This window comes from Saimiri boliviensis, chromosome 7 (assembly GCF_048565385.1).
Source record: "Saimiri boliviensis isolate mSaiBol1 chromosome 7, mSaiBol1.pri, whole genome shotgun sequence".
Lineage (NCBI taxonomy): Eukaryota > Metazoa > Chordata > Mammalia > Primates > Cebidae > Saimiri > Saimiri boliviensis.
In genome coordinates this window covers 22,347,516-22,374,424 of record NC_133455.1, presented here as the reverse complement: position 1 = coordinate 22,374,424, position 26,909 = coordinate 22,347,516, and the positions used below count along the sequence as shown (strand labels likewise).

General features: G+C 47.7%; 1 protein-coding gene across 3 annotated transcripts in view; it reads left to right on the top strand.

The window, feature by feature from the left end:
* The first annotated feature begins 2,293 nt into the window (after positions 1-2,293).
* Positions 2,294-26,909, top strand: part of CCDC63 (coiled-coil domain containing 63) — a 48,184-nt gene continuing 23,568 nt past the window's right edge. Inside the window, exons 1-7 of one of the 3 annotated variants that reach the window (XM_074401956.1) lie at positions 2,294-2,407; positions 8,080-8,173; positions 8,616-8,785; positions 11,760-11,949; positions 16,874-16,993; positions 22,422-22,603; positions 25,075-25,256. In XM_074401956.1, coding sequence (XP_074258057.1) covers positions 8,165-8,173; positions 8,616-8,785; positions 11,760-11,949; positions 16,874-16,993; positions 22,422-22,603; positions 25,075-25,256 — 853 coding nt within the window. In that variant the 5' untranslated portion in view covers positions 2,294-2,407; positions 8,080-8,164. The remainder of the gene's footprint in view (positions 2,408-8,079; positions 8,174-8,615; positions 8,786-11,759; positions 11,950-16,873; positions 16,994-22,421; positions 22,604-25,074; positions 25,257-26,909) is intronic. The other 2 variants (XM_003932247.2, XM_010342877.3) reach the window with 2 other exon arrangements.

Below are 26,909 nucleotides of genomic sequence, written 5' to 3'. Positions count from 1 at the left end.
TTGATCTCACACTGGCTTCCCTTGTAGTTGCCAGAGGGCTGCCAGCAACATGAAGGGCAACATGCTTTCTTGTTTGCATCCGTAAGGGCAGAAAAGCATCTCCCTTCAACCCAAGTTCTTCCTTTCTGATAGGCCACTGTCAGTTGCATGCCTATTCCTGGACCAGTAGCAGTTTCTGGGAGAATGCTATGCACTAATTGGCTTAAACTTAGATTCCCAATCATTGGCTAGGAGGTTAGGATGGCTGTGATTGGCTAACACTAATGGAGATCTACCTTGGAGGTATGTATAAAACTCAACTGCTCCTAGTTACATAGGCTCAGCAGGGAAGGACCATTACCTGAACAAATTGAGACCTGATGGGAAGAAGGAAAGGGAAACAGATGCTAGGAGCCAAAAAAAAAAAAAAAAATCTTTTGAGTTCGTTTGAGTAGGTTTCTGATTTTTGTAACCAAAGAGTCACTTGGACAGTTAGTTTTCTGGTCTATGTCCAAATGCCTCTGCCCAGCCCCTCTGCGGCTTGGCTCTAATTTCCTCCTGTGTTCTGGAGGCCCTGATGTCGCCAACATTTCCCACCGCTGGCTCATGGCTTTGGCAAGCTGGCGTCTCACCCTGCTCCAAGCCCCGCTGATGAAACAGAAGGTCCCTTTAGCAGAATCAATTCTGACATGTTCTAATTTAAAAAGCCTGGTACTTCTCTGCATGGGGGTGGCTGAGAGCTGCGCCCATAAAGACAGAGAGTAAATTCGTCGGGGGAAGGTCTATTTTTAACAAGTCCTGAACCTAATTGAACTTAATCATTTTTCAGTCGTTGACACTTGAAATGTGTGAGTTACTGGGCTCTGCGTGGAGCTGAGTGCTGGAGCGGCCGTTTAAATATCAGAGCTGGGTGATACCGGCTTGCAGGGCTGCTCAGCTTTGGGGCTGCGGGTTCAGTCAGGGTGTGGAAAAGCGTGGGACTCTAGAAACAGACAGCCTTAAGGTCAAATCCGGGCCGCTCCACTGACTTCAAAACTTGTTTTCTCCAAGTCTCAGTTTCCTCATCTGCAAAATGAGGATGGTCAAATGTATCCAAACATTTCATATGAATCATTTGGAGGCAAGGCCTGACATGCAGCTATTCATAATCTATCCTTATCTTACTTGACATGAGTGTTCATGCTTCCTTGCAGAAACAGTAAGGTGTGTGCTTTGGGCTGTGTTGCCCAAACCCTGTATGTAATACACTGCCCCACTGACGTCCCTCATGGTTACAACATGGCTGCCAGCAACATCAGGGGCAACATACTCCCTTGTGTACCATATTATCTTTCTGAAACCGAAAATATGGTAAGTTCTTTTTTTTCAAGACAAGAGTCTCACTTTACGCAGACTGGAATGAGCAAGATCTTGGCTTATTGCAACCTTTGCCTCTGGGGTTCACGCAATTCTCCTGCCTCAGCCTCTGGAGTAGCTGGGGCTACAGGGGCCCACTGCCACTGGGTGTGCACCACCATGCCCCGCTAGTTTTTTTGTTTTTTTGTTTTTTTTTTTTTTTTTTTTTTTTTTTTTGTATTTTTAGTAGAAATCCCAAAAAATACACAGGGTTTTGCCATGTTGGCCAGGCTGGTCTTGAACTCCTGACTTCAAATGATCTGCCCACCTCAGCCTCCCAAAGTGCTAGGATCGTAAGCATGAGCCAGCGCACCTGGGCTTCAAAATACGGTTAAGTCCTAAAACACATCCTGTCCCAAGAATTTACAGATCAAGTGGAGACCTTAGCAGGGCTGAACCACTACAATCCACTCAGGAGATAAAGTGGAAATCACAAGCCATCAGGATTACTGTAGAAATTTCCCATTAATTCTATGATTGTTTCTAGAGTTTAGCGCCAGAGGAAGCAGCTGACTTGTGTTTCGGGGCCAATTGTATGAAAAATGCGTATCTTTAAACTACCAAACTCCGTCAGGGCAGTGAAAAGCTCACTTGCCTGGATCACACTTGGGTTCCCGTGTCATGCTCACAGCGGGTGGGGGTGAGGCGGATGTTCTGAAGAAGATTCTCCTGCACTGATGAAGTTATGTTTCTTATGAATGATTTCTCTTCCTCCCCCACTTTTTTTGGGGGGCTCCTTTGAGAGTGTGTCGCTCCTCTCCCCCAACCAAAAGCCTCCCTCCAACCAGCTGCTCTTGTCCTCTCCTCCAGAGGGCCCTGTGCCCTCCCAGGGACTTGCAGGGGAGAACGTCCAAGTCTGTGCGGGTCACAAAGGCGCCCGTTCCAGGGTCCCAGAACTCCCGAGCGTGGAGCTGGGGGTGTGGCGCAGCGAGGCCGCGCGGCAAGCAGCCCTCCCCGCGGCGTCGCACGTGCAGCTGCAGCCGCAGTCGGACTAGCCCGAGCCGCCAAGGGCACAGTCCGGGCCCCGCCGCTGGTAAGTTTTGTCGCCGGCCCAGCCGCTCCTGCTGCGTCATAGCTCCCACTGCCGGGGAAAAGCGAAGAGCGGTCGCAGCCCCCAAGTCCATTCAGTCCTCGGTGCCCTGAGCCTGGCAAACACAGGGTCTCCAGCAATCAAGCATAAATAAAGTGTAGCGTGTAAAAGAACTCCAGGGCCCCGCGAGGTGTCTCATGCCTGTAATCCTAGTACCTTGGGAGGCTGAGGCAAGAGGATCGCTTGAGTCCGGGAGTTTGAAACCAGCCTGGGCAACTTTGGCTCTACAAAATCTTTAAAAACTTAGCCGGGCGTGGTGGCGCCACCTGTAGCCCCAGCTACTTGGGAGGCTGAGTGGGGAGGATCACTTGAGCCTGGGAGGTTGAGGCTGCAGTGAGCCGAGATTGCACCACTGCAAGCTAGCCTGGGTGACAGAGAGAGACCCTGTCAAAAAAAAAAAAAAAAAAAAAAATTCAACTAATTTTTATTCTCCTCCCATAATAATCCTTTAAACAAACAAACAAAAACCCAAAAAACACCGCGTGTGTGTTTCTAGGGCTCCTGTTTGGCTAGTGCCCTAAGCACCTGTTTAACTCCATCAGCAGGTTGTACAGCCCTGACTCAACATGATCCACATAGCTGCCTGTCCCGAGGTCCTCAGAGAATCCTTCATGGGACAGGCTTGACTTTTAAAGGCAGATTGCTAAAATTCAGAAGCAGAGGAGCTGCAGACCTAATTCGATATTAGACAAATAAAGGTAATCTCTGCCTGGAGGGAACTTCATTCATTCAAACTTTGCCAAGAGCTTCTCATGTGCCCAGGACTATGGATGCTGTAGTGAATAGACTGAGGCCCAAGAATCGGGAGGCCCTTGCCTGAGGTCCCCTGACCTGGGCTGCTGGGCTTCTCTGCACTTCTCCTTGCACACGCTGCTCCCCAGAAGTGAGCAGGTTTTAGATTCCTACCAGGAACTACAAATTCAAATTCCTGCTGGCTCTAGGCAGTTACAGAAAATGTGAGAATTGAGGGGAGGGGAGATTAGCCAAGAGGGAGGAGTGTGGCCTGTGGCCAGGAGAGTGAGTGTGTGATCCACAGTTATATTTTGAAACACTGTGGAACAGAACTGGAGGCAGGTTGAATTGGGCCCATGGGCTGGGAGTTTGAGACCCTTGAATGAGAGCGTGGTAAGCCAGAGGTCAGGACATCTGGGAGATGCTCTGCAGGCCAAGCTATGAAGACAGGGGTGGGGAGGGGGTGGATCTGTTCCGCAGGGAACAGAGGAACCCACTCCAGAGGGCACTGACCAAAAGAGAAAGACCTGGGTTAGCATCTGGAACCTGAAGAGAAGCCAGCACCCTAGTGGGGAGTGACTGTATGCGCGTATGGACCAGTAAAAAGGCGGGAGGTGATGGAGGCTTTGGCTCCTGGAGAATGGTGCATAAAACAGCCAATGAGCTCACGGGCCAGCCAGACTGGTACTTGGAAATCCTAATTCACAAACAAGCTACGTTCACCCGGTGTCTGTCACGAGCTAGGCAAACGCTAACCACTTTACAGGCAGTATTTTATGCTAAGATATGGGTGTGGGGATCTCCATTCTACAAATGAGGAAACTGAGGCTCAGAGAGGTCAAATCACACTGTCAGTGAAGGTCAGGTATACCCAACTCATGCTTATAAGATGGTGCCTTACAAATCCACTTAGGACCCAAAGGGCTCTGGAACACAGAACAGCTCCTGGACAATATGAAATTGAAGCTGCCCGGAATTCCAGGGCTGAAAGAGGTCCCAGAGAGAGTATCCTTTGTCCAAACCTTGTTAGGTAAATCCTCTTATAGCTTCTGCCTCCACCTGGAAGACCCTTCCAGAAATGATCAAGATACAGAACCATTGTCTTACACCACTTTCCTGCCTATGGAAACTTCCCAACATTAGACAATTCAGTTGGCCCTCAAACCCTCAAAAACATCAGGGAAAATCCAGGGGTTCCTACATTGCCAGCCACTATTGTCCTATCACCCGTTAACCTGAGAATCATTTTCAAGGTACGGATCATGTGAGTTAGGAATGCTTTAGGCTGCAATGAACAAAATACTTGGTGACTGCCTTAAACAACAGTGCCTTTTGCTATTTCACGTAACACGATGTCTGGAAGTAGCCAGTTCCAGGGATGGGGCAGTAGCCAGCAGTGTCAATTAGGACCTAATTTTTTCCCCATCTTTCCACTTTGCTGTCTTTAGTGTGATAGTGATATTTCTCCTCACAGGCACGGGATGGTTGCTACTGCACCAACTATCACTCATGCTTTCACAATAATTCCTATAAGCAGAGGTGAGAGGAACACGTACAAGCTCTCACTTTTTATGTTATTTAAAAAATTTTTTTGAGATGGAGTCTCACTCTGTTGCCCAGGCTGGAGTGCAGTGGCTCCATCTTGGCTCACTGCAACCTCCATCTCTTAAGCTCAAGCAATTCTCCTGCCTCAGCCTCTTGAGTAGCTGGGATTACAGGCACCTGCCACCAGGCCTGGCTAATTTTTGTATTTTTAGTAGAGCAGGGGTTTCACCATGTTGGCCAGGCTGGTCTTGATCTCCTGACCTCACGTAATCTGCCTGCCTGGGCCTCCCAAAGTGCTGGGATTACAGGCTTGAGTCATCATGCCTGGCCCATCTCACTTTTTGTCACAAAGGAATGGAATAGACTTCGCCTTATGTCTCATTGGCCACATCTGGGTTACACGTCCGTCCTTAAACCAATCATTGACAAAGGGAATTGGGGTTACCATGATTAGCAGGAACCAATCATGAGTCATCCTCTGGGACTGGGCACATTGAGTGGGGGCAAAATCAGATTTGTGTTAGGAAGAAAGAAGTTAGGGTATTCTCAGGCATGCTAGCTGCTGTAACAAATACATGCCCACATTTCGTTCGCTTAACGCAACAGAAGTTAATTTCACATTTGTGTAACAATCCGATGAGGATGTTCATGGTCGGCAGGTGACTTCTACAAGTTGATCTGGGGACCTGACTTGTGGCTCTGCCTCCCATAAATGTCAGATGGGGCCAGAAAGTTTGGAAAAGTCACATCTGCTTCTTAAAAGTTATGGTCTGGAAGCGACAGACTTCCCCTCTGCTCACATCCTATTGGTGAGAATTCATCATATAGCCCAGCCGGGATCAGAGAGGAGTAGGGTAACTCAAGCAACAATGCCACACGAAGGGAAGTGACTGTTGGGGAGGTGATGAACTGATTCTTCCACAGGCTGATTTCATCTCATTCTTGCTTTTAAAAAGCATCCAGGCCAGGCGTGGTGGCTGACACCTGTCATCACAGCACTTTAGGAGGCCGAGGTAGGTGGATCACCTGAGATCAGGAATTCAAGACCAGCCTGACCAACATGGTGAAACCCCATCTCTAAAAATACCAAATTAGCTGGGCATGGTGACACATGCCTGTAATCCAGCTACTTGGGAGACTAAGGCAGGAGAATTGCTTGAACCCGGGAGGCAGAGGTTTCAGTGAACCGAGATCGCGCCATTGCACTCCAGCCTAGGCAACAAGAACAAAATTCCGTCTCAAAAAAAAAAAAAAAAAGAAAAGAAAAGAAAAAAAGGCAGCATCCGGTCCCTTTGCTAGCCCCTTTCCACTACTAGACGCTGCCACCTATACTTGCCCACACATTCTCTGAACGCTCCTTTCGTTCGCTTCCTTCTCACTCTTTGCCCAGGCCGTTCTCTCTGCCCGTAATTCCCCCCACCAACTTTTCTTCTCTGCCTGGTGAACTATTCATTTTTCAAAACCCAAGTTAAAAGTCATCTTCTTTGTGGAGCCTTTTTCACTATTTCGTCCTAGGCAGGATTTATGGGACTTTGCAGGTTGACTTACCACTGAATTCCACACCCTGCGTAGCACACAGTAGAGGCTCAGTTTATGTGCTAAATAGAGGTAAGTACTTCAGGTATGAGAACTCATTTGGTTGCAAGCAATAGAAAATGCATCTCAGGTTGCTGTAATGGAATATATTGATTTCTGTAATTGGACATTACCCAGAGGTATGTCCAGATTTGGCTAAATGCTGGCGCTTGGATAATGTCCTGTCCTCAAGGTCGTCTGTCTTCATTTTGTCTTCTCGCCTCTGTTTTAGCTTGGTTCGCAGCCTCTTGCACAGGCAAGATGGCTGTCAGCCTCTCCTGACCTTATCCACTGAGGTTCAAGCGCAGCAGGAAACAAAGTCTCTCTCTCCTTGAGGGTTCCAGCTTAAATCCCGCCATTCAGTCGGCTTTGACTAGCTAGCTTCACGTGTCCATCCATCCCCGCTGAAGAAATCCCAGGCTAGAATGCTGAGGTCATGCAGATTGCCAGGGATCTTGCACTCTGGCTCATCCAGAGTCAGATGCCCCAATCATGAAGGTAGAGGGGTGTGGTCCGCCCCCAGGAGTTCGGAAAGGTGTGGCTTCCCACGGGAACTTCAGAGTATTGTTACCAGGAGATAGACGAACACCCCTCTCACCCTCATGAACATCCACCACCCTGAACCTTCTGAAACAATCCATATCCTGCCATATCATCCCAGCCACTGTGCACTGAGCACTTACTACATGCCAAGCACAGTGCTGAGTGTCTTACGCACTCAATGACATGGCTTCTAGAATTTCTCCCATTTTCCAGATGAGGAAACTGAGGTCTAGAGAACTGAAGTGACTTGCCCAAGCTTTACAAGTGGCTTTGGAGAAATTTGAAATGATATCCAACGATTAGCACAACCAATGCTTTACACCACTGCATTGCAGGACCCTCAGTGGTGGCAAAGCTGGAATTTCTGCATTTGGAACCCAGCCCCTGCAGTCTGGAATTGGCTGTGCAGCGGGTCTCACAACCTCCAAGGATGTGTGGGATTAATGCTGTACCTTGCTCTGAATAACTGTGGGCCAGATGAAGTTCAAGTGGTGACATGATAGGAATACTGACATCTGCTCTGAGATGAGAGGGTGGGGATTCCCCGACAGCTGCAGCTGAAGTTGGCCACATTTCTGTTTAACCCCATCAGGAGACACACTGCCCCAATGCCATTTTTTTTTTTTTTTTTTTTTCCGAGATGGAGTCTCGCTCTGTCACCCAGGCTGGAGTGCAGTGATGCGATCTTGGCTTACTGCAATCTCTGCCTCCAGGGTTCAAGAGATTCTCCTGCCTCAGCCTCCTGAGTAGCTGGGATTACAGGCGTGTGCTACCACACCCGGCTACTTTTTTTGTTTTGTTTTTGTAGAGACAGGGTTTCACCATGTTGGCCACCCTGGTCTCGAACTCCTGACCTCAAGTGATCCACCCACCTCAGCCTCCCAAAGTGCTGGGTTACAGGCATGGGCCACTGTGCCCGGCCCTCTGATGCCATTTTGCCCCCTCTTTGGGAACACAGGGAGCAGGAGGGTAACTGCCACATCAAAACCATCTGCCCAGTTCCTAATAATAAATGGTAAGAGAAACAGTTTCCGGGCAAACAAAGATTTGAAAAAAATAAGTGCCTTTTGTCACACTCGGGTAGCCATCTGCGTATCCTCCTCATGTGCCAAGCTGTGGGTGGAGGAAGGAGTGGTAGGGGGAGGGAGGAGGCGCCGTTCTGACCTGCACCCCCAGCAGGGGTGGCTTACAAGTTCTCTTCCTTTTGCCACAGTGGACAGGGCATTGCAGAGACAGAGAGACAGGCTCGCTGGCTTTGAGCTCCCTGGGTACGGCGTCTGAACGGAGGTCAAGTGGGATTCCAAGATGCCCGGGGTAGGTGATGCCAGCTCCCGGCCACAGAGCGCCTACTATGGGCTCAGGCACTGTGCTGTCCACTTCACACATGTTAGCTCATCTCATCCTGATGTCAGATCTGTGCTCTCCCATTTCGTAGGCAGGAGGCTGGAGGCTCAGAGACACCTAGTGACTCGCCCAAGTTTCCACTAGATGGCACAGCCAGAGCTTGAACCCAGAACTCCAACAAACACCCCCCCCCGCTCCATAGTATGCAATTACAAGTCAGTCATCTCTCCACCGAGCAAGCCAGGATGGGTTTTCCATGTAATAGACAAGCATCTGACATCACCCAAAGGAAGGTCTTCCACCTCTAGCCCTGGCCCAGCCAGACCCACTGCCCTTCGCCCTTAAGCCAAACTGTGGGCCTCTCTAGCCACCTGACCCGCTATGGCCTCCCCGTCCTCTCCATCTCTCCCAGTTGAAGAAGTACAGGAGGAAAGACTCTGACGTTCCTGTGGAACCTTCGGAGAAGGCCAAAGAGCAGCAGGCGGAAGCAGAGCTGCGGAAGCTAAGGCAGCAGTTCAGGAAGATGGTGGAAAGCCGGAAGTCTTTTAACTTCCGAAACCAGCAGAAGATCGAGAGTCAGTAGTAAGTGATGGGTGGCACTTTGCACGGAGTGGCCTTGGAGGAAAGGTGGCGTTGGGTTTCATGGTGCTTGTCTTCTGTCCTGTGACCTCCGGGGCAGGGAGCCACCTCTGAGCCCCGCTGGAGGACTCATGGTCTTTTATCTGCAGACTAATTTCAAGAGAAACCCACTTGAGATGGCTTCAGTGGAGAGGGCGAATTTATTGTCAGAATGCAGGGTGTTTCGGGGACCCCTGGAGGGCAGGGCACCCAGATCTCAGGGAAGGACCTAACTGAGGAAGGAGTTCTGGTTTTTGTTTTTCTCCACAAATGACTTTTGTTCTTCTGTCTCTGAATTTCAGCCCCAGCTGGTGGGAAGCGGCTGCTCCATCTCTTAAGTTTACCAGCCGCACAGAGAGTGGGCCGTGGGTGAATCAATTCCAACCCCACATCCCTGGGAGTGGGAGAATCTGATAGGCTCAGCTCGGGTCAGGGGTCTCCTCCTGGTCCAATCAGTTGTGGCTTGAGGATGCATGGGACACAGAAATGTCCGGGGCTGTCACTCCCTTTGTCCTACTAGGGAAGTGGAGGAGTTCCCAGAGAAGGTGGAAACTCCAACGACATTTCCTAATTGTGAGAACTGCACGATAGAATATTTAAAGTTGGATTGTACCAGAAATTAGAGTGTATTGTTTCTTTTCTTTTCTTTTTTGAGAGAATTTTGCTCTTATCACCCAGGTTGGAGTGCAATGGTATGATCTCAGCTCACTGCAATCTCCACCTCCCAGGTTCAAGCAATTCTCTGCTTCAGCCTCTCGAGTAGCTGGGATTACAGGTGCCCGCCACCACACCCAGCTAATTTTTGTATTTTTAGTAGAGGCGGGATTTCACCATGTTGGCCAGGCTGGTCTCAAACTCCTGACCTCAGGTGATCTGCCTGCTTTGGCCTCCCAAAGTGCTGGGAATACAGACATGAGCCACCGTGCCTGGCCTGAAAGGGATTCTTTAGATTTTCCATGAATTTAACTTACTCAGGGCCAGGTGTAGCCCATAAGAAGCCTCCATGTGAATTTTTTAAAAGGCACACTTTCTCAAGACACTTTACTGCCATCTACTGGAAAAAGTGTCATTATATAGAGATTTTGCTAGAATAAGAAAGTGTCTCCCACAAAAGTGTAAAAAATCTACAAAACAGTGATGTGTTTTCAAGCTGGTGGTGCTTCCTAGGGCTGTGCAGTCAACAACCCGCACATCTGTTTCTGGCTGGCCTGATTCTCAAGCCTACCTTTTTAAATTAGTTAACATTTTACATTTTAAATTAATTAACATAAATAAAAATAAAATAAAATTTAGTTCTGCTGCAAACGTGCAGCTCCAGTATTTCAAGTTTGCAGTAATCACTTGTGCCTCCCTGGATACTGTGGGCCCTGCAGATAGAGAGCGTTTCATCACTGCAGAACGTCCTGTTAGAACGGGGTCTGCAAATGTTGGCCACATCTGGCTGGCTGCTGGTTTGTGTAAATAAAGTTCTGCTGGTGCATAGCCACGCCTATTGGTTTCCTTTTTGGCCCTTTTTAGAAAAAGGTTTGCCAACTCCTGTCTTAGGACATTTTTTTTGTTTGTTTTTTTTTAAATTTGAGACAGGGTCTCACCGTCTCCCAGGCTGGAGTGCAGTGGCACGATCTCAGCTCACTGCAACCTCTGTCTCCTGGGCTCAAGTGATCCTCCCATCTCAGCTACCCTTTCTACTTTTTGTAAAGACAGGGCCTCGCTATGTTGCCTAGGATGGTTGTGAACTACTGAGTCAAGCAATCCTCCTGTCTCGGCCTCCCAAAGTGCTGACATTACAGGGATGAGCCACTGTGCCAGGTCTGTAGAACATTCTTTACTGTTCTATAGCAGTGTGTCCAAAACTTTTGAAGTATCTGGACACTTGATATTGTAACGAAGCAGATTCTGATCCAATTGGTCCCAGGTTGGGCACCTGAGGTTCCGTATTTCTCCAAGCTGCCGAAGGGCATTCATGCTACTGATCCACAAACCACATTGGGCAATGGCGTCAGTCTCCGGACCGCCAGAAGCTCGGCCTCCATGCCATGTCCCCTTGTTCCGTTGTTGTGCAGTCTTTCAAGCCCGCTTTGCTCTTTTCCAAATCCACCTGTTTACCCACATCCCAGTAAACAGGGAGAGGAGGAGGCTGGGATCAGCCCATTTCATCGTTAGCACTCCGAGCAGAGAAACTGGTGCAGCTTAGAGGCTGTTGTGTATCCTGTGTGGATGCAAACTTGAAAAATCCTGCCTGGCCAGGCGTGGTGGCTCACGCCCGTAATCTCACCACTTTGGGAGACTGAGGCAGGTGGATCACATGAGGCCAGGAGTTTGAGACCAGCCTGGCCAATATGGCGAAACCCATCTCTACTAAGAGTATAAAAATTAGCTCAGCGTGGTGACACAGAGTCCCAGCTACTCTGGAGGCTGAGGCAGAAGAATCGCTTGAACCCAGGAGACTGAGGGTGTAGTGAGCTGAGATCCCACCACTGCACTCCAGCCTGGGTAACAGAGCGAGACTCTGCTTAAAAAAAAATCCTGCCTGATGGTTTACTCCTCATTACCGGAGATAATTGGTGGCGAAGTCTGGAAAGATGGTCTGCAGAATCAGACAGGTGCCAGGGAGTTGCTGGCGAAAGAGAACTTGGGGCTTCCTCCATGTCTGGGTAATGGGTTTTGACAGGCACAGCTGCCAACTGTTCCCTAGGAAAAATACCTACCTCCGAGAAGGCGGGGCAGCGGGAAATCATGGTGAACCGGGTCTCAGGTGATCAGGCTTCCAGACCTGGCACTGAGACCTTGGACGAGTCTCTTTCGCCTTGTTGCTCACGTGGGAAGTTCCTCTCTCCGCATCTCCTTGCAGGGCTGATGTGCCTGGAGTGCTCTGTCAAGGTAAACTCAGGGGTAAACTCAGAGGTTCGGGGTTAATTGCGGGCTGCTTTTCCAACAGCAAGGAGATTAAGACCCTGAAGGCAGAGCAGGATGAGCTCACCCTACTGCTGAGTCTCATGAAATCCTCGAGGAACGTGAATCAGAGTGAGAAGGACTACACGGAGCTGCGTTTCCTGCTGCAGGCCAAGGAGGACTACGAGGCCTTGATCAAATCCATGAAAGTGCAGTTGGCTGACCTGGATGAGAAGGTGTGGTCTTTCTCTTAAAGAGTTAACCAGAACACAGAGCAAAGGGGAGCAGTTGGGGTGCATATTCATGATGCCTTAGGCCAGACCTGACACCCCAGAATCCCAGTATCTCCTCTGAACAGCCTGCTAAATGTGACTGCTGCTACTATCTCTGCCACCCTTGAGACCTCTGGGCTCCAGTATCCAGGCTCAGCCTCACCGATCCATCCTTCTGCCGTGCTCCCCAGCGCCACCCGCATCACCTCCGATAAACCACCACAGCCTCACCATATTTGTTAGGAGAGGTTTGATTAATATGAATGCAGCCCCCTCCCGCATTCTCAGTGGTTTAAAACTAAACATTTAAGGTTTTTTCCTTGTGGATGCCACATAACTGTTGTGGGTTGGCTAACAGCCCTTCTCACACTGAAACTAGGCTGAAGGAATTGCTACCATCTTGAACATTGCCAGGTGTTACAGGAAGGAAAGAGAGTTCTAGAGGGTTTCATGTTGGCAATTGAATGTTCCAGCCTGGAAGTGAAACATGTCACTTTTTTTTTTTTTTTTTTTGAAACAGAGTCTTACTCTGTTGCCCAGGCTGGAGCGCAATGGTGCAATCTCGGCTCACTGCAACCTCTGCTTCTCCGGTTCGAGCGATTCTCCTGCCTCAGCCCCCTGAGTAGCTGGGATTACAGGCGTGCACCACCATGTTGGCTAATTTTTGTATTTTTAGTAGCGATGGAGTTTCACCATGTTGGCCAGGCTGGTCTTGAACTCCTGACCTCAAGTAATCTGCCTGCCTTGGCTTCCCAAAGTGCTGGGATTACAGGTGTGAGCCACCACAGCTGACTGAAACATGTCACTTCTGCTCATGACCCAGGGGCTGAAAATAGTCGTGTTTTCTAATTATGGCAACAGCAATAACAACAAAAAACAAAAACAGACAGAGAGAGAAAGAAAAAGAGCAAGAGAAAACAGTCAGGTACATGACCCTACCCATCCACAAAGGGGTCTGGGAAGTGCCACCCTCTCATTATCAAGAAGTCAAAGAGCTGAAGGTATTTGCAGGACAGCACTAATGGTCACGCCCCTTACCATGGCTTGAAAGGCCCTGCGTGATCTAGCCCCTGCCTCCCGCTTGGCCCCTCTCAGGCCCTTCGCCTGTGCCTCCCATTCCCACCCCTCCCCGACTCCCCGCCCCTGTGCCTCCCATTCCCACCCCTCCCCGACTCCCCGCCCCTGTGCCTCCCATTCCCACCCCTCCCCGACTCCCCGCCCCTGTGCCTCCCATTCCCACCCCTCCCCGACTCCCCGGCGGTCCTTCAGGTTTCAACTTAAATGTGGCTTTCTCAGGGAGGCCTTTTCTGTGCCCCTTTCTAGTTTATACCTCCCCGTGTCCGTCAGGTTCCCGGCTGGGAACACAGAGCACCCCCAGCAGGGTACTTTGAGAAGAGTTAGTGCGGGGCCCATTTGCAAGGGTGTGGGGAGGAGTAGGGATCTTGAAACGCTGGGGTTCGCAATGGCGGGCGAGGGGGCTGCAGTCTGGAACTTGGAGAGTCCGGAGCAAGCCAGGGGAAATGCTTCTCTTTCTTCCAACCCTCTGATCGTCAGTGCAAGGGAGCCCCTTGGGGGATGCAGCCAGGTCAGCCTGTTGGGGCACAGAGCGGTCGGGGACAAGCAGGAGATGCCTTGGCTCCCCGCAGCACCCCCTTCATAGCTCTTCTCACCGCTGTTGTTATGCCTTAATCTGGTGGTTTACGGCTCCCTGACAGCTCCACAAGGGGGAGGACCATGTCTGCTTTGTTCCCCACGGTGCCACCCGTGCCCCCAACGCCATGCCTGTCCCAGTGTCTCGCACACAGGCGATCCTTGGGAAACATTTACTATTTCTATTATAGTATTTATTAATTGCTATGAAGAAATGGCTGAGACAGGTAATTTATTTAAATATTTATATTTATTTATTTATTTGGAGACAGAGTTTCACTCTCGTTATACAGGCTGGAGTGCAGTGGCGCAATCTTCGTTCACTGCAGCCCCCACCTCCTGGGTTCAAGCAATTCTCCTGCTTCAGCCTCCCAAGTAGCTGGGATTACAGGCATGTGTCACTATGCCTGGCTAATGTTTGTATTTTTAGTAGAGATGGGGTTTCGCCATGTTGGTCAGGCTGGTCTCGAACTCCTGACCTCGGGTGATCCACCTGCCTCGACCTCCCAAAGTGCTGGGATTACAGGCATGAGCCGCTGTGCCTGGCTTCTAACTCCCATTTCTTTTCCTTTCATTCTTCCTCCCTTCCCTTCTCCTTCCACTGAGTTGCTAATGACACAAGGTGAGGTGCACATGTCTTAAGGACAGCTCAGTGAACTGATGCTTAGATATACACTCACGTAATCATCACCAAGATCAAGAGGTACATTACTGCAGTGTCTAGAAGGCTTCCTTGGTCTCTTTTCACAAACCACCCCCAAGGGACCTCATCCTGATCTCCAGCATCATACCTTTGTTTTGTCTGCATATAGAATTGCATCTGAATCACCTCTTCCAGGATATGCACTTTCTATCTGGCTTTTTTCATTCAACCTTATGTCTGCCAACACCCTTTTTCAACAGCAAATAATTATTCCTTTACAATCCTGAAATGAAATTCACAAATGATAGAATCCTTTCCCTTTACTTATGCTTTGCAATCAATATGATGCCTTAATTATAAAGAAGAAATAAAAGGGAAGTTATTTATACTAAAATGATATTTATTTTGATACATGAATGTCCTCATCTGGCTTACCTAGAACAGGGCCAGCAAACTGTTTCTGCAGGAACCAGGTAGTGAATATTTTGGCTTTGTGGGCCACGTGGTCTCTGTTGCAAGTCCTTAGCTCTGATTTTGTAGCTTGAGGGAAGCTATAGATAATACATAAATGAATGGGCATGGCTGGGTTTCAATAAAACTTTATTGACAAAAATAGGAAGCGTGCCAGATTTGGCCAAGGGGTAGAGTTTGCAGACCCCTGGCCTAAAAAATGCAGTCACAGGTCTGTTTTGATAAGCAGAATCGCCAAAGATTACATACACTGCAGACAGATGCAGCCTGGCTATATCCACAACTTGAGTAACGTGATTCAGGCTGTGCTGGTGATGTGATTTTCAGAATAGTGACCAACTCTTAGTAAAGTTCCAAACAAATCAAAGAACAATCTTCTCTTGATTGATACAGTGACTACAGTCCTGGATAATTCAGTGTCTATTAGAACTGAATGGAAAATTCTGTGTGTGTACATAGAAAAGATAGTTGTGTTTTTGTTTTAAGACGGGGTCTTGGCCGGGCGCGGTGGCTCAAGCCTGTAATCCCAGCACTTTGGGAGGCCGAGGCGGGTGGATCACGAGGTCAAGAGATCGAGACCATCCTGGTCAGCATGGTGAAACCCCGTCTCTACTAAAAATACAAAAAATTAGCTGGGCGTGGTGGTGCGTGCCTGTAATCCCAGCTACTCAGGAGGCTGAGGCAGGAGAATTGCCTGAACCCAGGAGGCGGAGGTTGCGGTGAGCCTAGATCGCACCATTGCACTCCAGCCTGGGTAACAAGAGCGAAACTCTGTCTCAAAAAAAAAAAAAAAAAAAAAAGACGGGGTCTTGCTCTGTTCAGGCTGGAGTGCAGTGGCACAATCATGGCTCACTGCAGCCTTGACTTCTCATGTTCAAGTGATCCTCCTGCTTCAGCCTCTCAAATAGCTGAGACTATAGATGCATGCCACCACGCTTGACTATTTTTAGATTTTTTCATAGAGATGGGAGGGTCTCACTTTGTCCTCCAGGCTGGTCTCAAATTCCTGGGCTCAAGTAGTACTTTCACCTTGACCTCCCAGAGTGCTGGCCAAATTTTCTGTGCCTAGAATCAAACTATCTTTTTTGGCCAGGTGTGGAAACAGCCAGGCATGGTGGCTCACGCCTGTTATCCCAGCACTTTGGGAGGCCGAGGCGGGCAGATCACCTGAGGTTGGGAGTTCAAAACCAGCCTGACCAACATGGAGAAACCCTGTCTCTGCTGAAAATACAAAATTAGCTGGGCGTAGTTGCACATGCCTATGATTCCAGCTACTCAAGAGGCTGAGGCAGGTGAACTGCTTGAACCCCGGAAGCGTAGGTTGTGATGAGCTGAGATTGCACCACTTCCAGCGGAGATTCCAGCCTGGGCAGCAAAACCCTGTCTCAAAAAAAAAAAAAAAAAAAAAAAAATTAGCCAGGCATGATGGTGCATTCCTTTAGTCCCAGTTACTTGGGAGGCTGAGGTAGGAGAATCACTTTCACCTCTAAGGTGGGGGTTACAGTGAGCTAAGATGGCACCACCTTACTCCAGCCTGGGTGACAGAGTGAGAGATCCTGTCTCAAAAAAAAAAGAAAGTTTCAAAGCAAAGCAAAGTATAAAGAGGTCTCTCACCTACATAATGTCCAGAGGGGCACCGGGAAGTCACAAGGATAGATGATAAATCTTGGATTCCTGGTGCTGTCCCACATGTTGCAGGGTGTGTGACCCTCACGACCCACCATTAAATGCCACTAGTGCCTTTATCATTGCAAGAGCCAAAAAAACACCTCTCCAAGCTTAAAGAAGGCCCCTCAGAGGACGATGTCATTTCTGCTGGAAACCATGACTTTGGGTAGGCAGAATGTATGTCCATGTGTGTAAATGTCACAGGTGAGTGACATTTACATGCACAGGTGAGAGCAAAAACTCCATATTGTTTCATTGTACCCCAAACTGGCTAAGACTCAGTCTAATTGAGCAGGCATCCAAGAGACAAGTTAAAATGTCATTTATAGGAAAAGCAAGAACGTTGCAGTTTTTTCTGAGCACCCTTCAGTTAGTGAACCATAGAACTGGTACCCATACAGATGCTAACACAGCTGGAATTTCTCTCTCTCTCTCTCTCTTTTTCTTTTTTTTCAGATTGTTCAGATGGAAAAAAAAATTGCAAACCAAAAACAGATTTTCGCAAAAATGCAGGAAGCCAATAACCCACGGAAACTGCAGAAACAGATCCACATTTTGGAAACCCGTTTGAATCTCGTATGTAAGGTCTTCTCTGCAGCTCTGCGAGCAGCTCTGCCCACCCGTGCTCAGAGCAAAGAATGATGTCTGCCCAGCCATTAGCAGAGCATACCCATTTCCCTAGTTAACTCAGGAGCAGGTGAACTAATGGACACACAGACCAGGAAGCCTTTAGGATTTACCATCCACCTTAGCAAATATGGTTATCCCCTCAGACCCTTACCCGAATTCCCCAACCTACCTGGGATGCCTACTCTTAGTTCTGTGCCTCCAAACTTCCTGTCTGTTTTCAAGAAGCAGCTCAAATATTACCCATTACCAAAGCAGCAATAGCTAGACCTTCCTTCTCCATGACAAGCCGCTCGTGCCTCTGCCACGCCAGTGCCTGTTTGTTGCTGGTGTTGTCTCCAAGAATTAGCAGGGATAGATATGCATAACTTGCTAACGGGAAAGGTGGCAGTGATCACCCTTAATCTTCAGTGGCTTTTGCATTAAGCAGGATTCCCAAAAAAATAAAAAATAAAAAAAAAGCAGGATTCCCTAAATTGCAATGTGCCTTAAGCAAAAATAGAGAAAGATTCAGAGGAGGAAGTGGGGCCTTCAGGCATAGCTGGGTTCAGGTGCTCCACACTTGTCTTAAGGACATATTCTCTGTCCATCTTTCCTGTGAGTGGACTTCATTTTTAGGTAGCCCCCAATATGAACAAATGTCAGCAGAAATGAAACATCTTTCTCCTAAGAGTTTAACCACATGTTATGGGGAGAGTTCCCACTGGGCCAGCTTGGGTCATGTGCCCATCCCTGAACCAATCACAGTGATCAGAAGAAAGAAATATATGGGCCTGAGTCACATGACTACTCTGGGACCCCCCTCTCCCCACAACCCACCCACCGCCACCCCAAGTCAGGGAAGGGCAGCCCTATCCAAAATATGTGGATTAGAGGAGAGGTGGTTCCCCTGGAAACGCAAAAAGAGGAGGGGAAGAATGACAGACAGGTGCAAACCACACCTTCCAGTCTGGTTGGTGAAACTGTAGCTCCCACGTGAGCTACTGAGAAAGTGAATGGATTTGGAAGAAAGCCTGTCATTGCCTCACTAAACAAAGTTCTTAGCTTTCTCCAGACTTTGACCACCAGGCTTTGACCAGGCATGATGGGAACTAATTGGATCTGATCTCTGTTTGCCGCCCCAAGTTGCTGCCAGAGGACAGGGCACTGTCTTTTTAATATCCATGCCCAGCGATTTGCAGCTGTGCCTCAGAATTCCCAAGATATGTGTTAAAAATACAGATTCCTGGATGCCCTCTGGATTCACCAAATCAGAATCTCTAGGGCTTAGATTCAGACATCTGAACCATTATTAGCAAATCCAGAGAGACCGAAGGTCCCATTGGTTAAGAATCATAGACTTAATGCCTCACATGGTGTTTAATGCCTCAGCAAGTGTCTGTCAATTGAATGAATTACTAAATGCAGGCATGATGTAATGATGACTTGATGACTTGTCTATAGGTCCGGTTTTTTTTTTTTTTTTTTTTCTCTTTGAGACGAAGTCTCACTCTGTCATCCAGGCTGGAGTGCAGTGACATGATCATGGTGGAGTGCAGTGACATGATCATGGCTCACTGCAGCCTCAGAGGTCTGCTTTTTTCTTGGAAGTCTATTCAGATGTTCTATCCTTCTCAAGTCAATTTCAGTAATGTGTGTCTTTCTAGGAATTTGTCTGTTTCATCTAAATTATCCTAATCTCTTGGTATACAGTTATTCCTTATGCTTTTTCCATAATGTCTGTAGTAATGCTCCTTCTTACATTCATGAGAGATCTGTTTTTTAATATCTCAAACTGGTCCCCTTCATCCCTAACCAGATGTGATTGTGCCTTTTAGTAAGTTAGGCAGCTGGCCAGGCGTGGTGGCTCGTGCCTGTAATCCCAGCACTTTGGGAGGCTGAGGCAGGTGGATCACGAGGTCAGGAGTTTGAGAGCAGTCTGGCCAACATAGTAAAACCCCATCTCTACTAAAAAGCTAAAAATTAGTGAGTGTGGTGGTGTGCTCCTGTTATCCCAGCTACACAGGAGGCTGAGACAGAAGAATCGCCTGAACCCGGGAGGTGGAGGTTGCAGTGAGTCTAGATTGCACCATTGCACTCTCGCCCAATAAACAGTGTGAGACTCCGTCTCAAAAAAAAAAAAAAAAAGAAAAATTGTCAGGCATGGTAACACACACCTGTGATCCCAGCTACTTGGGAGGCTGAGGCAGGAGAATCACTTGAACCTGGGAGGCAGAGGTTGCAGTGAGCCAAGATTGTGCCACTGCACTCCAGTCTGGGTGACAGAGCGAGACCCTGTCTCTCCCCACCAAAAAAAAAAAAAAAAGAAAAAGTGGGGCTGAGAATCCTCCCCATACGTCAGGTCTTTCTCTCTCCCAACGATCAGAGGATAGATAGTATGGAGCAAAATACTAGTCCTGGAGTACAGTCCTGGAGCAAAATTCATACTAAAGAGCAAATGACTGAAAACTGCTAACTTCCCAAGAGGAAGTGGAGGATACCACCTAGGATAAGAATGCTCTGCTCCCAGGACTCTCCTGCCCTGTGTGGTGGCTAGGGGAGACACTTAGGAATACCCAGAGCTGGGCCTAGAGGAGGCAAGCAAAGAGCCCAGGGTGCAGCGTTTGAGGAGGCTCTCATGCTCAGGCTTGTGGAAGCGCAGGGCTGGCCCCTGAGAGCAAGTGGCTCGTCATGCCCAGTTGTCTCACTTGCTTTACCCCAGTGTTAGCCCTGCAGAAACCTAAGGTTTCTGAGAACATACTTTGAAAACCTCCAACGAAATTAAACCCCCTTTACTGTTTGGTATCTTTTTTTGTAGTTGTTTCTTTTCAATGCTTATGGGAACATTTCACATGGTCTTTAAAAAAAAAAAAAAACTGTAGAAAAGTATTTTATTAAAAAAAAAATGGGCTGGGTGTGGTGGCTCACACCTATAATCTGAGCACTTTGGGAGGCTGAGGTAAGAGGATCGCTTGAGCTCAGGAGCTTGAGACCAGCCTGGGCAACATGGTGAAACCCTGTCTCTAATAAAAATTCAAAAAAATAGCTGAGTGTGGTTGCCCGCACCTGCAGCTGCTCGGGAGGCTGAGGTGGGAGGATCACTTGAGCCTGGGAGGTCAGAGCTGCATTGAGCTGTAATTACACCATTTCATTCCAGCCTGATTGACAGAGTAAGACCCTGTTTCATAAAAATAAAAAATAAATGTTACTGTGTATATTTAAGGTATATAACATATTATTGGATACATATAGATATTAAAGTGGTTACTATAGTGAAGCAAATTAACATATCATCTCACATAGTTACCCTTTTTTTTTTTTTTTTGGTGGCAAGAGCCTCTAAAATCTGCCCATTAGCAGGAATCCCAAATACAATACAATTTTTTTTTTTTTTTAGATGGAGTCTGGCTCTGTCGCCCAGGCTGGAGTACAGTGGCAAGATCTTGGCTCACTGCAACCTCCACCTCCCAGGTTCAAGCAATTCTCCTGCCTCAGCCTCCTGAGTAGCTGGGATCACAGGTGCCTACCACCACACTCAGCTAATTTTTTGTATTTTTAGTAGACACAGGGTTTCACCATGTTGATCAGGCTGGTCTCAAACTCCTGACCTCAAGTGATCCAGCTGTCTTGGCCTCCCAAAGTGCTGCGATTACAGGCGTGAGCCAGTGCCCCCAGGCCCCAATATAGTACAATTCGATTCCCTGGAGTCCTCATGTTATACCTTAGAGCCCTAGACCTGCTCATCCTCCATATCAGCTACTTGCTATCCCTTGACTTCCATGCCCTGTTTCCTTTTCCCTACACCCGACCTGCCCCTGATAACCACTGTTTTATTCTCTATCTCTGTATAGTTGATTTTCTCTCTTTTTTTGAGACAGAGCCTCCCTCTATTGCCCCAGCTGGAGTGCAGTGGTGTGATCTTGGCTCACTGCAACCTCCATCTCCCAGGTTCAAGCGATTCTCCTGCCTCAGCCTCCCAAGTAGCTGGGGTTACAGGTGCCTGCCACCATGCCAGGCTAATTTTTGTATTTTAGTAGAGATGGGGTTTCACCATGTTGACCAGACTGGTCTCAAACTCTTGACCCCAAGTGATCCACACCCCTCAGCCTCCTAAAGTGCTGGAATTACAGGCATGAGCCACCACACTCAGCCCCTCAATTTCTTCATCCGTTCATCTGTCAGTGAACACTTAGGTGGTTTCCAAATCTTGGCTGTTGTGAATAATGCCGCGATGAATGTGAGAGTGCGGTTGTCTTTACGAGGTGGTGATTTTATTTCCTTTGGGAGTATGCCCAGAAGAGGGATTGCTGGGTCCTGTGGTAGTTCTATTTTTAACTTCTTTAGAAACCTTCATTCTTGTTTTCCATAGTGGCTGTACCAATCCACATTCCCGAGAATAGTGTAACCAATAACATCACCTTTAAAAAAATACTTTCTAGAAAGCTAAGACAATTTATAAGACATATAGGAAAGCAGAGGAAATAAAGCAATGAACAGACCGATCACTTTGCTTTAATAACTGTTAACATTTGCGTTATTTGCTTCACCACTTCCCTCCCGAAGTATTTGAAGATGAATTACAGATGTCACAACATTTCACCCTTAAATACTTCCGTTTGCATATTTTAAACTTAAACATTTTCTTTCACAGTCATAAGACTAGTATTACACCTTACAAAATTAATAATGTTTCCTTGATATTACACAATACCTAGTCCACATTAACCTGTACCTGGTTGGCCCTAAAATGTCTTTTGAGGGCAGATCCAATCGAGGTTCACAGAATTGTTAGGTCTCTCAAATTTCTTTAATGGAGAACAGTGGCTCTCCATTGGGAGTGATTTTGCTTCCAAAGGATGTCGTCCCCAAAAGGAGACAGTGTTGGTTGTCATAACAGGGTTGGAGGTGCGGGTGCTGCCTGCATGTAATGGGTGTTTAATATCCCACAAGGTATAGGACAGCCCCCTATTGCAAAGAATCATCCAGCCCAAAAATGGCAATAGTGCTGAGTTTGAGAAACCCCGCTTGAAAACAGCCCCACCCCATTTTTGTTCTTGCTATCAATTTGTTGAAGAGTCCAAGACAATCGTCCTGTAGGAAGTTCTATTAATACCTTCTCAGTTCGGCTGATTGTTTCCTAAAGTGTCATTTAGCTTGTCCCCCCTCCCCTGTTAATTTCCTAAAACTGGAAGTTAGCTCTAAAAGTAGTTGAAGAATTTGAAATCCAGGAAAAATGATCCACCAGAGGGCACTTGGCCATTCAACTGGCTCCAACCATTCTTCCGTGGCCCTTGGGTGTGCAGTAGGGCAAAGACCTGCCAGCCCTCCAGGTGCCTTCTGGAAGCTTGTCTTACGTCCCAGAAATTAGCCCAGTTTTGAAGCATGGCACTTTCAACAGGTCACTGTTCACTTTGACAAGATGCTGACGACGAATGCGAAGCTCCGGAAGGAGATTGAAGACCTACGATTTGAGAAGGCTGCTTATGACAATGTCTACCAGCAGCTCCAGCGGCGCCTGTTAATGCAGAAGAAAACCATGAACTTGGCCATTGAGCAATCTTCTCAGGCCTATGAGCAGAGGTGGGCTGGGGAAAGGTCCAGGGGCAGTGAGGTCTCTTAGCCCCTTGCTGAACATCTAGCTTCCTACTCTGGGCCACCTCTTCCCCTGGCGCTTATGTGTTGGGGGATCTTAAATCAGAATAGTAATAATTCTGAGCACTGACTGTGTGCTAGGCATGAGCTAGGTACTCTGGTAGGTATTGTTTTAAGTCTCATAACTGCCCTAGGAGTTATTATGCCCATTGTACAGACTAGGACATGGAGGCTTAGAGATGCTACAATGCCTACCTGAGATCCAGGTAAGTGGTGATTGTGGTGAAGTTGAGAATCAAACCTCAGTGCTGTACCATCTCTCCAAGTGCCCCTGCCTCTAGTCCAAGGGGGTCTTTCTCAGTCTGGGCCTCTGCTGGATCCACACTCAAAGGAGAAAAAGGCATATAGTTTGTCTGTGAAGAGCACAGGCTTTAGAGTCAGAAAGATACGGGTTTAAATCCTGGTTCCATCACTACTATATTGTTGTAGGACCTCTTTAGATGATAAAGAGGATTAAATAATATATAAATGTAAGGTAGTGCCTGGGACACAGTAATGGATAAGTGGTGATAGTGGTGATGATGATGATGATGGTGACGGCAGTGGTGGTGGTGGTAACGAGGGTGATAATGCTGATGGTAATGATAGTGATTGTGGTGATGGTGGTGGTGATGATGGTGATGCTGATGATAGTGGTGATTAGGAAGTTAATGATAATGATGGTGATGGTAATGGTATTGATGGTGATGGTGGTAATGATGACAGTGATGTTGATGTGATGGTGGTGATGATGATAGTGGTGATTAGGAAGGTGATGATGGTGAGGTGGTAGTGGTGGTGATGGTGGTGGTGATGGTGATGGTGGTGATGATAGCGGTGATAATAGTAATGGCAGTGGTGGTGATGATGGCGACAGTAATGATGATGGTATGGTAATGATGATGGTGATAACGGTGATGGTGGTGGTGATGGTAGTCATGGTAGTGATGGTGACAATGGTGGTGGTGATGGTGATGATGCTGATGGTGGTGATAAGGATGGTGATGGTTGTGATGATGGTGATGGTGGGGTGATGATGGTGATGGTGGTGATGGTGGGGGTGGTAGTGGTGATAATGGTAATGGTAGTGGTGAGGATGATGGTGACAGTGATGATGGTGGTGATGGTGGGGGTGGTAGTGGTGATAATGGTAATGGTAGTGGTGAGGATGATGGTGATAGTGATGATGGTGATGGTGGTGATGATGGTGATAATGGTGATGATAATGGTGGTGATGATGGTCATGGTAAGGATGGTGATCATGGTGGTGATGGTGATGATGATGATGGTGGTGATGAGGATGGTGATGGTTGTGATGGTGGGATGGTGATGATAGTGGTGATAATGGTGATGTGGTGAGGGTGCTGATGGTGACAGTGATAATGATGGTGATGTTAGTGAGATGGTGATAGTGGTAACGGTGGTGATGGTGGTGGTGGTTATGGTTATGGTGATGGTGAAAGTGATGATGGTGATGGTAGTGATGATGGTGATGATAGTGGTGGTAGTAATGAGCTAGGTACTCTGGTCAGTATCATTTGTATGCTGGTGATGGTGATGATGGTGGTGATGGTGGTCATGGTAATGATTATGGTGATGGTGGTGGTGGTGATCTATGCTGGTGGTGGTGATGGTGGTGATGGTATTGATTATGGTGATGGTGATGGTGGTGATGATGGTGGTGGTGGTGATGGTGGTGGTAGTGATGCTAGTGATAATAATGGTGATGGTGGGGATGATGGTGACAGTGATGATAGTGATGATCATGATGGTAGTGATGATGGTGATAATGGTGATGATGATAGTAGTGATGGTGATGGTGATAATGGTGGTGGTGGTGATGGTGGTGGTGATGGTATTGATTATGGTGATGCTGGTGGTGATGATGATGGTGACAGTGATGTTGGTGATGGGAGTGATGATGGTGTTAATGGTGATGGTGATAATGGTGATGATGATAGTAGTGATGGTGATGGTGATAATAGTGGTGGTGGTGATGGTGATAATGGTGGTGGTGGTGATGGTGGTGGTGGTGATGGTGATGGTAGTGATGATAGTGATGATAATAGTGATGGTAGTAATGATGATGGTGACAGTGATGATGATGACAGTGATGGTAGTGATGATGGTGATAATGGTGATGATGACAGTAGTGATGGTGATGTTGATAATGGTGGTGGTGGTGATGATGATGGTGGTGATGATGAAGGCAAGGATGATGATGATAGGAAAATCATTTCTGGGGGTGATCTAGAGCTTACAGCTCCTGTCGTTCAGATAAGGAGGGTTGTTTTTGCACACCCAGAAACCTTTATGATTAACAAAAATGATAGTCATTGTCTAGGCAGGAGGACTGGCAGGGAAAGGGAAGCAGAGGGGAGGAGCCTCGGATGCTCAGGCTCTGTACCTTCTTTGCCCAGGGTGGAGGCCATGGCTCGAATGGCTGCCATGAAGGACCGCCAGAAGAAGGACATCTCTCAGTACAACCTGGAGATCCGAGAGCTGGAGCGTCTCTACGCCCACGAGAACAAGCTCAAGTCCTTTCTGCTCGTCAAGCTGAATGACCGCAGTGAATTCGAGGAGCAGGCCAAAAGGGAGGAAGGTATTCTCTCCTGGAGCAAGCTCGTGCGCTCTCGCTCTCTTTCCTGCCCTCTTTTACTCTGTCTCTCTCTTTAAGTGCAGGTTCCCAAGTCTCCTTGTGGTCGCCAAATTTAGCAAATAAAGATACAAGATGCCTAGTTACAGTCGGCCGTGGTGGTTCATGTCTGTAATCCCAGCACTTTGGGAGGCTGAGGCTGGCTGATCATTTGAGGTCAGGAGTTTGAGAACAGCCTGATCAACATGGTGAAACCCCATCTCTACTAAAAATATAAAAAAATTAGCCGGGCATGGTGGTAAGTGCCTGTAATCCCAGTGACTTGGAAGGCTGAGGCAGGAGAATCGCTTGAACCCGGAAGGTGGAGGTTGCAGTGAGCCAAGATTGTGCCACTGCACTCCAGCCTGGGCAACAGAGTGAAATTTGGTCTCCAAAAAAAAAAAAAAAAAAAAAAAAAGAAAAGAAAGATGCCTAGTTAAATTTAAATATCAAATAAACAATAAATAAATGTTTAGGATAAGCATACAGTATTTGGGACTTACTTATGATAAAACTTTTTTGTTGTTGATCTATAATTGGGAAATATTTATACTTAAAAATACATTTATCTAACATTCAAATGTAACTGGGAACCCTCTATTTTATCTGCCAACCCTAACTAACAGCATGTGTCCTCATTTGGGGCTCTCTTTCTGTTGCTTAGGGGGAGACTTGTATGTCAGGGATCCCCAGGTTCATCTCTAGGTTTGATGATTCACTGGACTACCGCAGGACTCAGCACAGGAGCACATTCATCGCTGGGATGCGTTACAGTGAAAGGTGCCAAGCAAGATCAGCACAGGGAGAAGCGTGGGCCAACGTCTGGAGGAAACTGGTCACAAGATTCCAAGCAGAGTTACGCTGAGCACACGTGGTCCTTCAAGGATCTCACTATGACCACACGTGTCAAGAGTTATCTAGTAGGCTGGGCATGGTGGCTCATGTCTGAAATCCCAGTGCTTTGGGAGGCCAAGGCGGGGGAATTTCACCTGAGGCCAGGAGTTTGAGACCAACCTGGGCAATAGAGCAAGACCCCATCTCTATAATAAATTTAAAAAAATATTAGTTGGGCATAATGGTACATGCCTGTGGTCCCAGCTACTCGGGAGGCTGGGAGGATGGCTTGATCCCAGGAGGTCTGATGGTGACAAGGTGCTGAGGGGTAGAAGGCAGATCCTAAGCCCCAGAGTTTGAGGTTGCAGCAAGCTATGGTTGCACCACTCTAGCCAGAGTGACAGAGTGAGACCCTGTCTCTTAAAAAAAAAGGGTTGTTTTATAGTCGGGTATACTAGAGACTCAGTGCCCCACATTCTTACCGGGGGCTGGTCATGTACACACCTCTGCCTAGCACATACCCAAATCCGAGACTCCCAGAGGAAAAGCAGGCGTTTGGCATAAACTGCCGGCCATGGTGGCACTTGCCTGTGGTCTCAGCTACCGGGGAGGCTGAGGTGGGAGGATCGCTCGAGCCTCACCAGAACAGTGGGGAGTGGCAACCTGTTAGGAGGTCACGTGGTCAAGTGTGCCCAAAAGATTCTTTTTTTTTTTTTTTTTTTTTTAAGAAAGGATCTTGCTCTGTCTCCCAGGCTGGAGTGCAGTGGTGTGACAGTCATAGCTCAC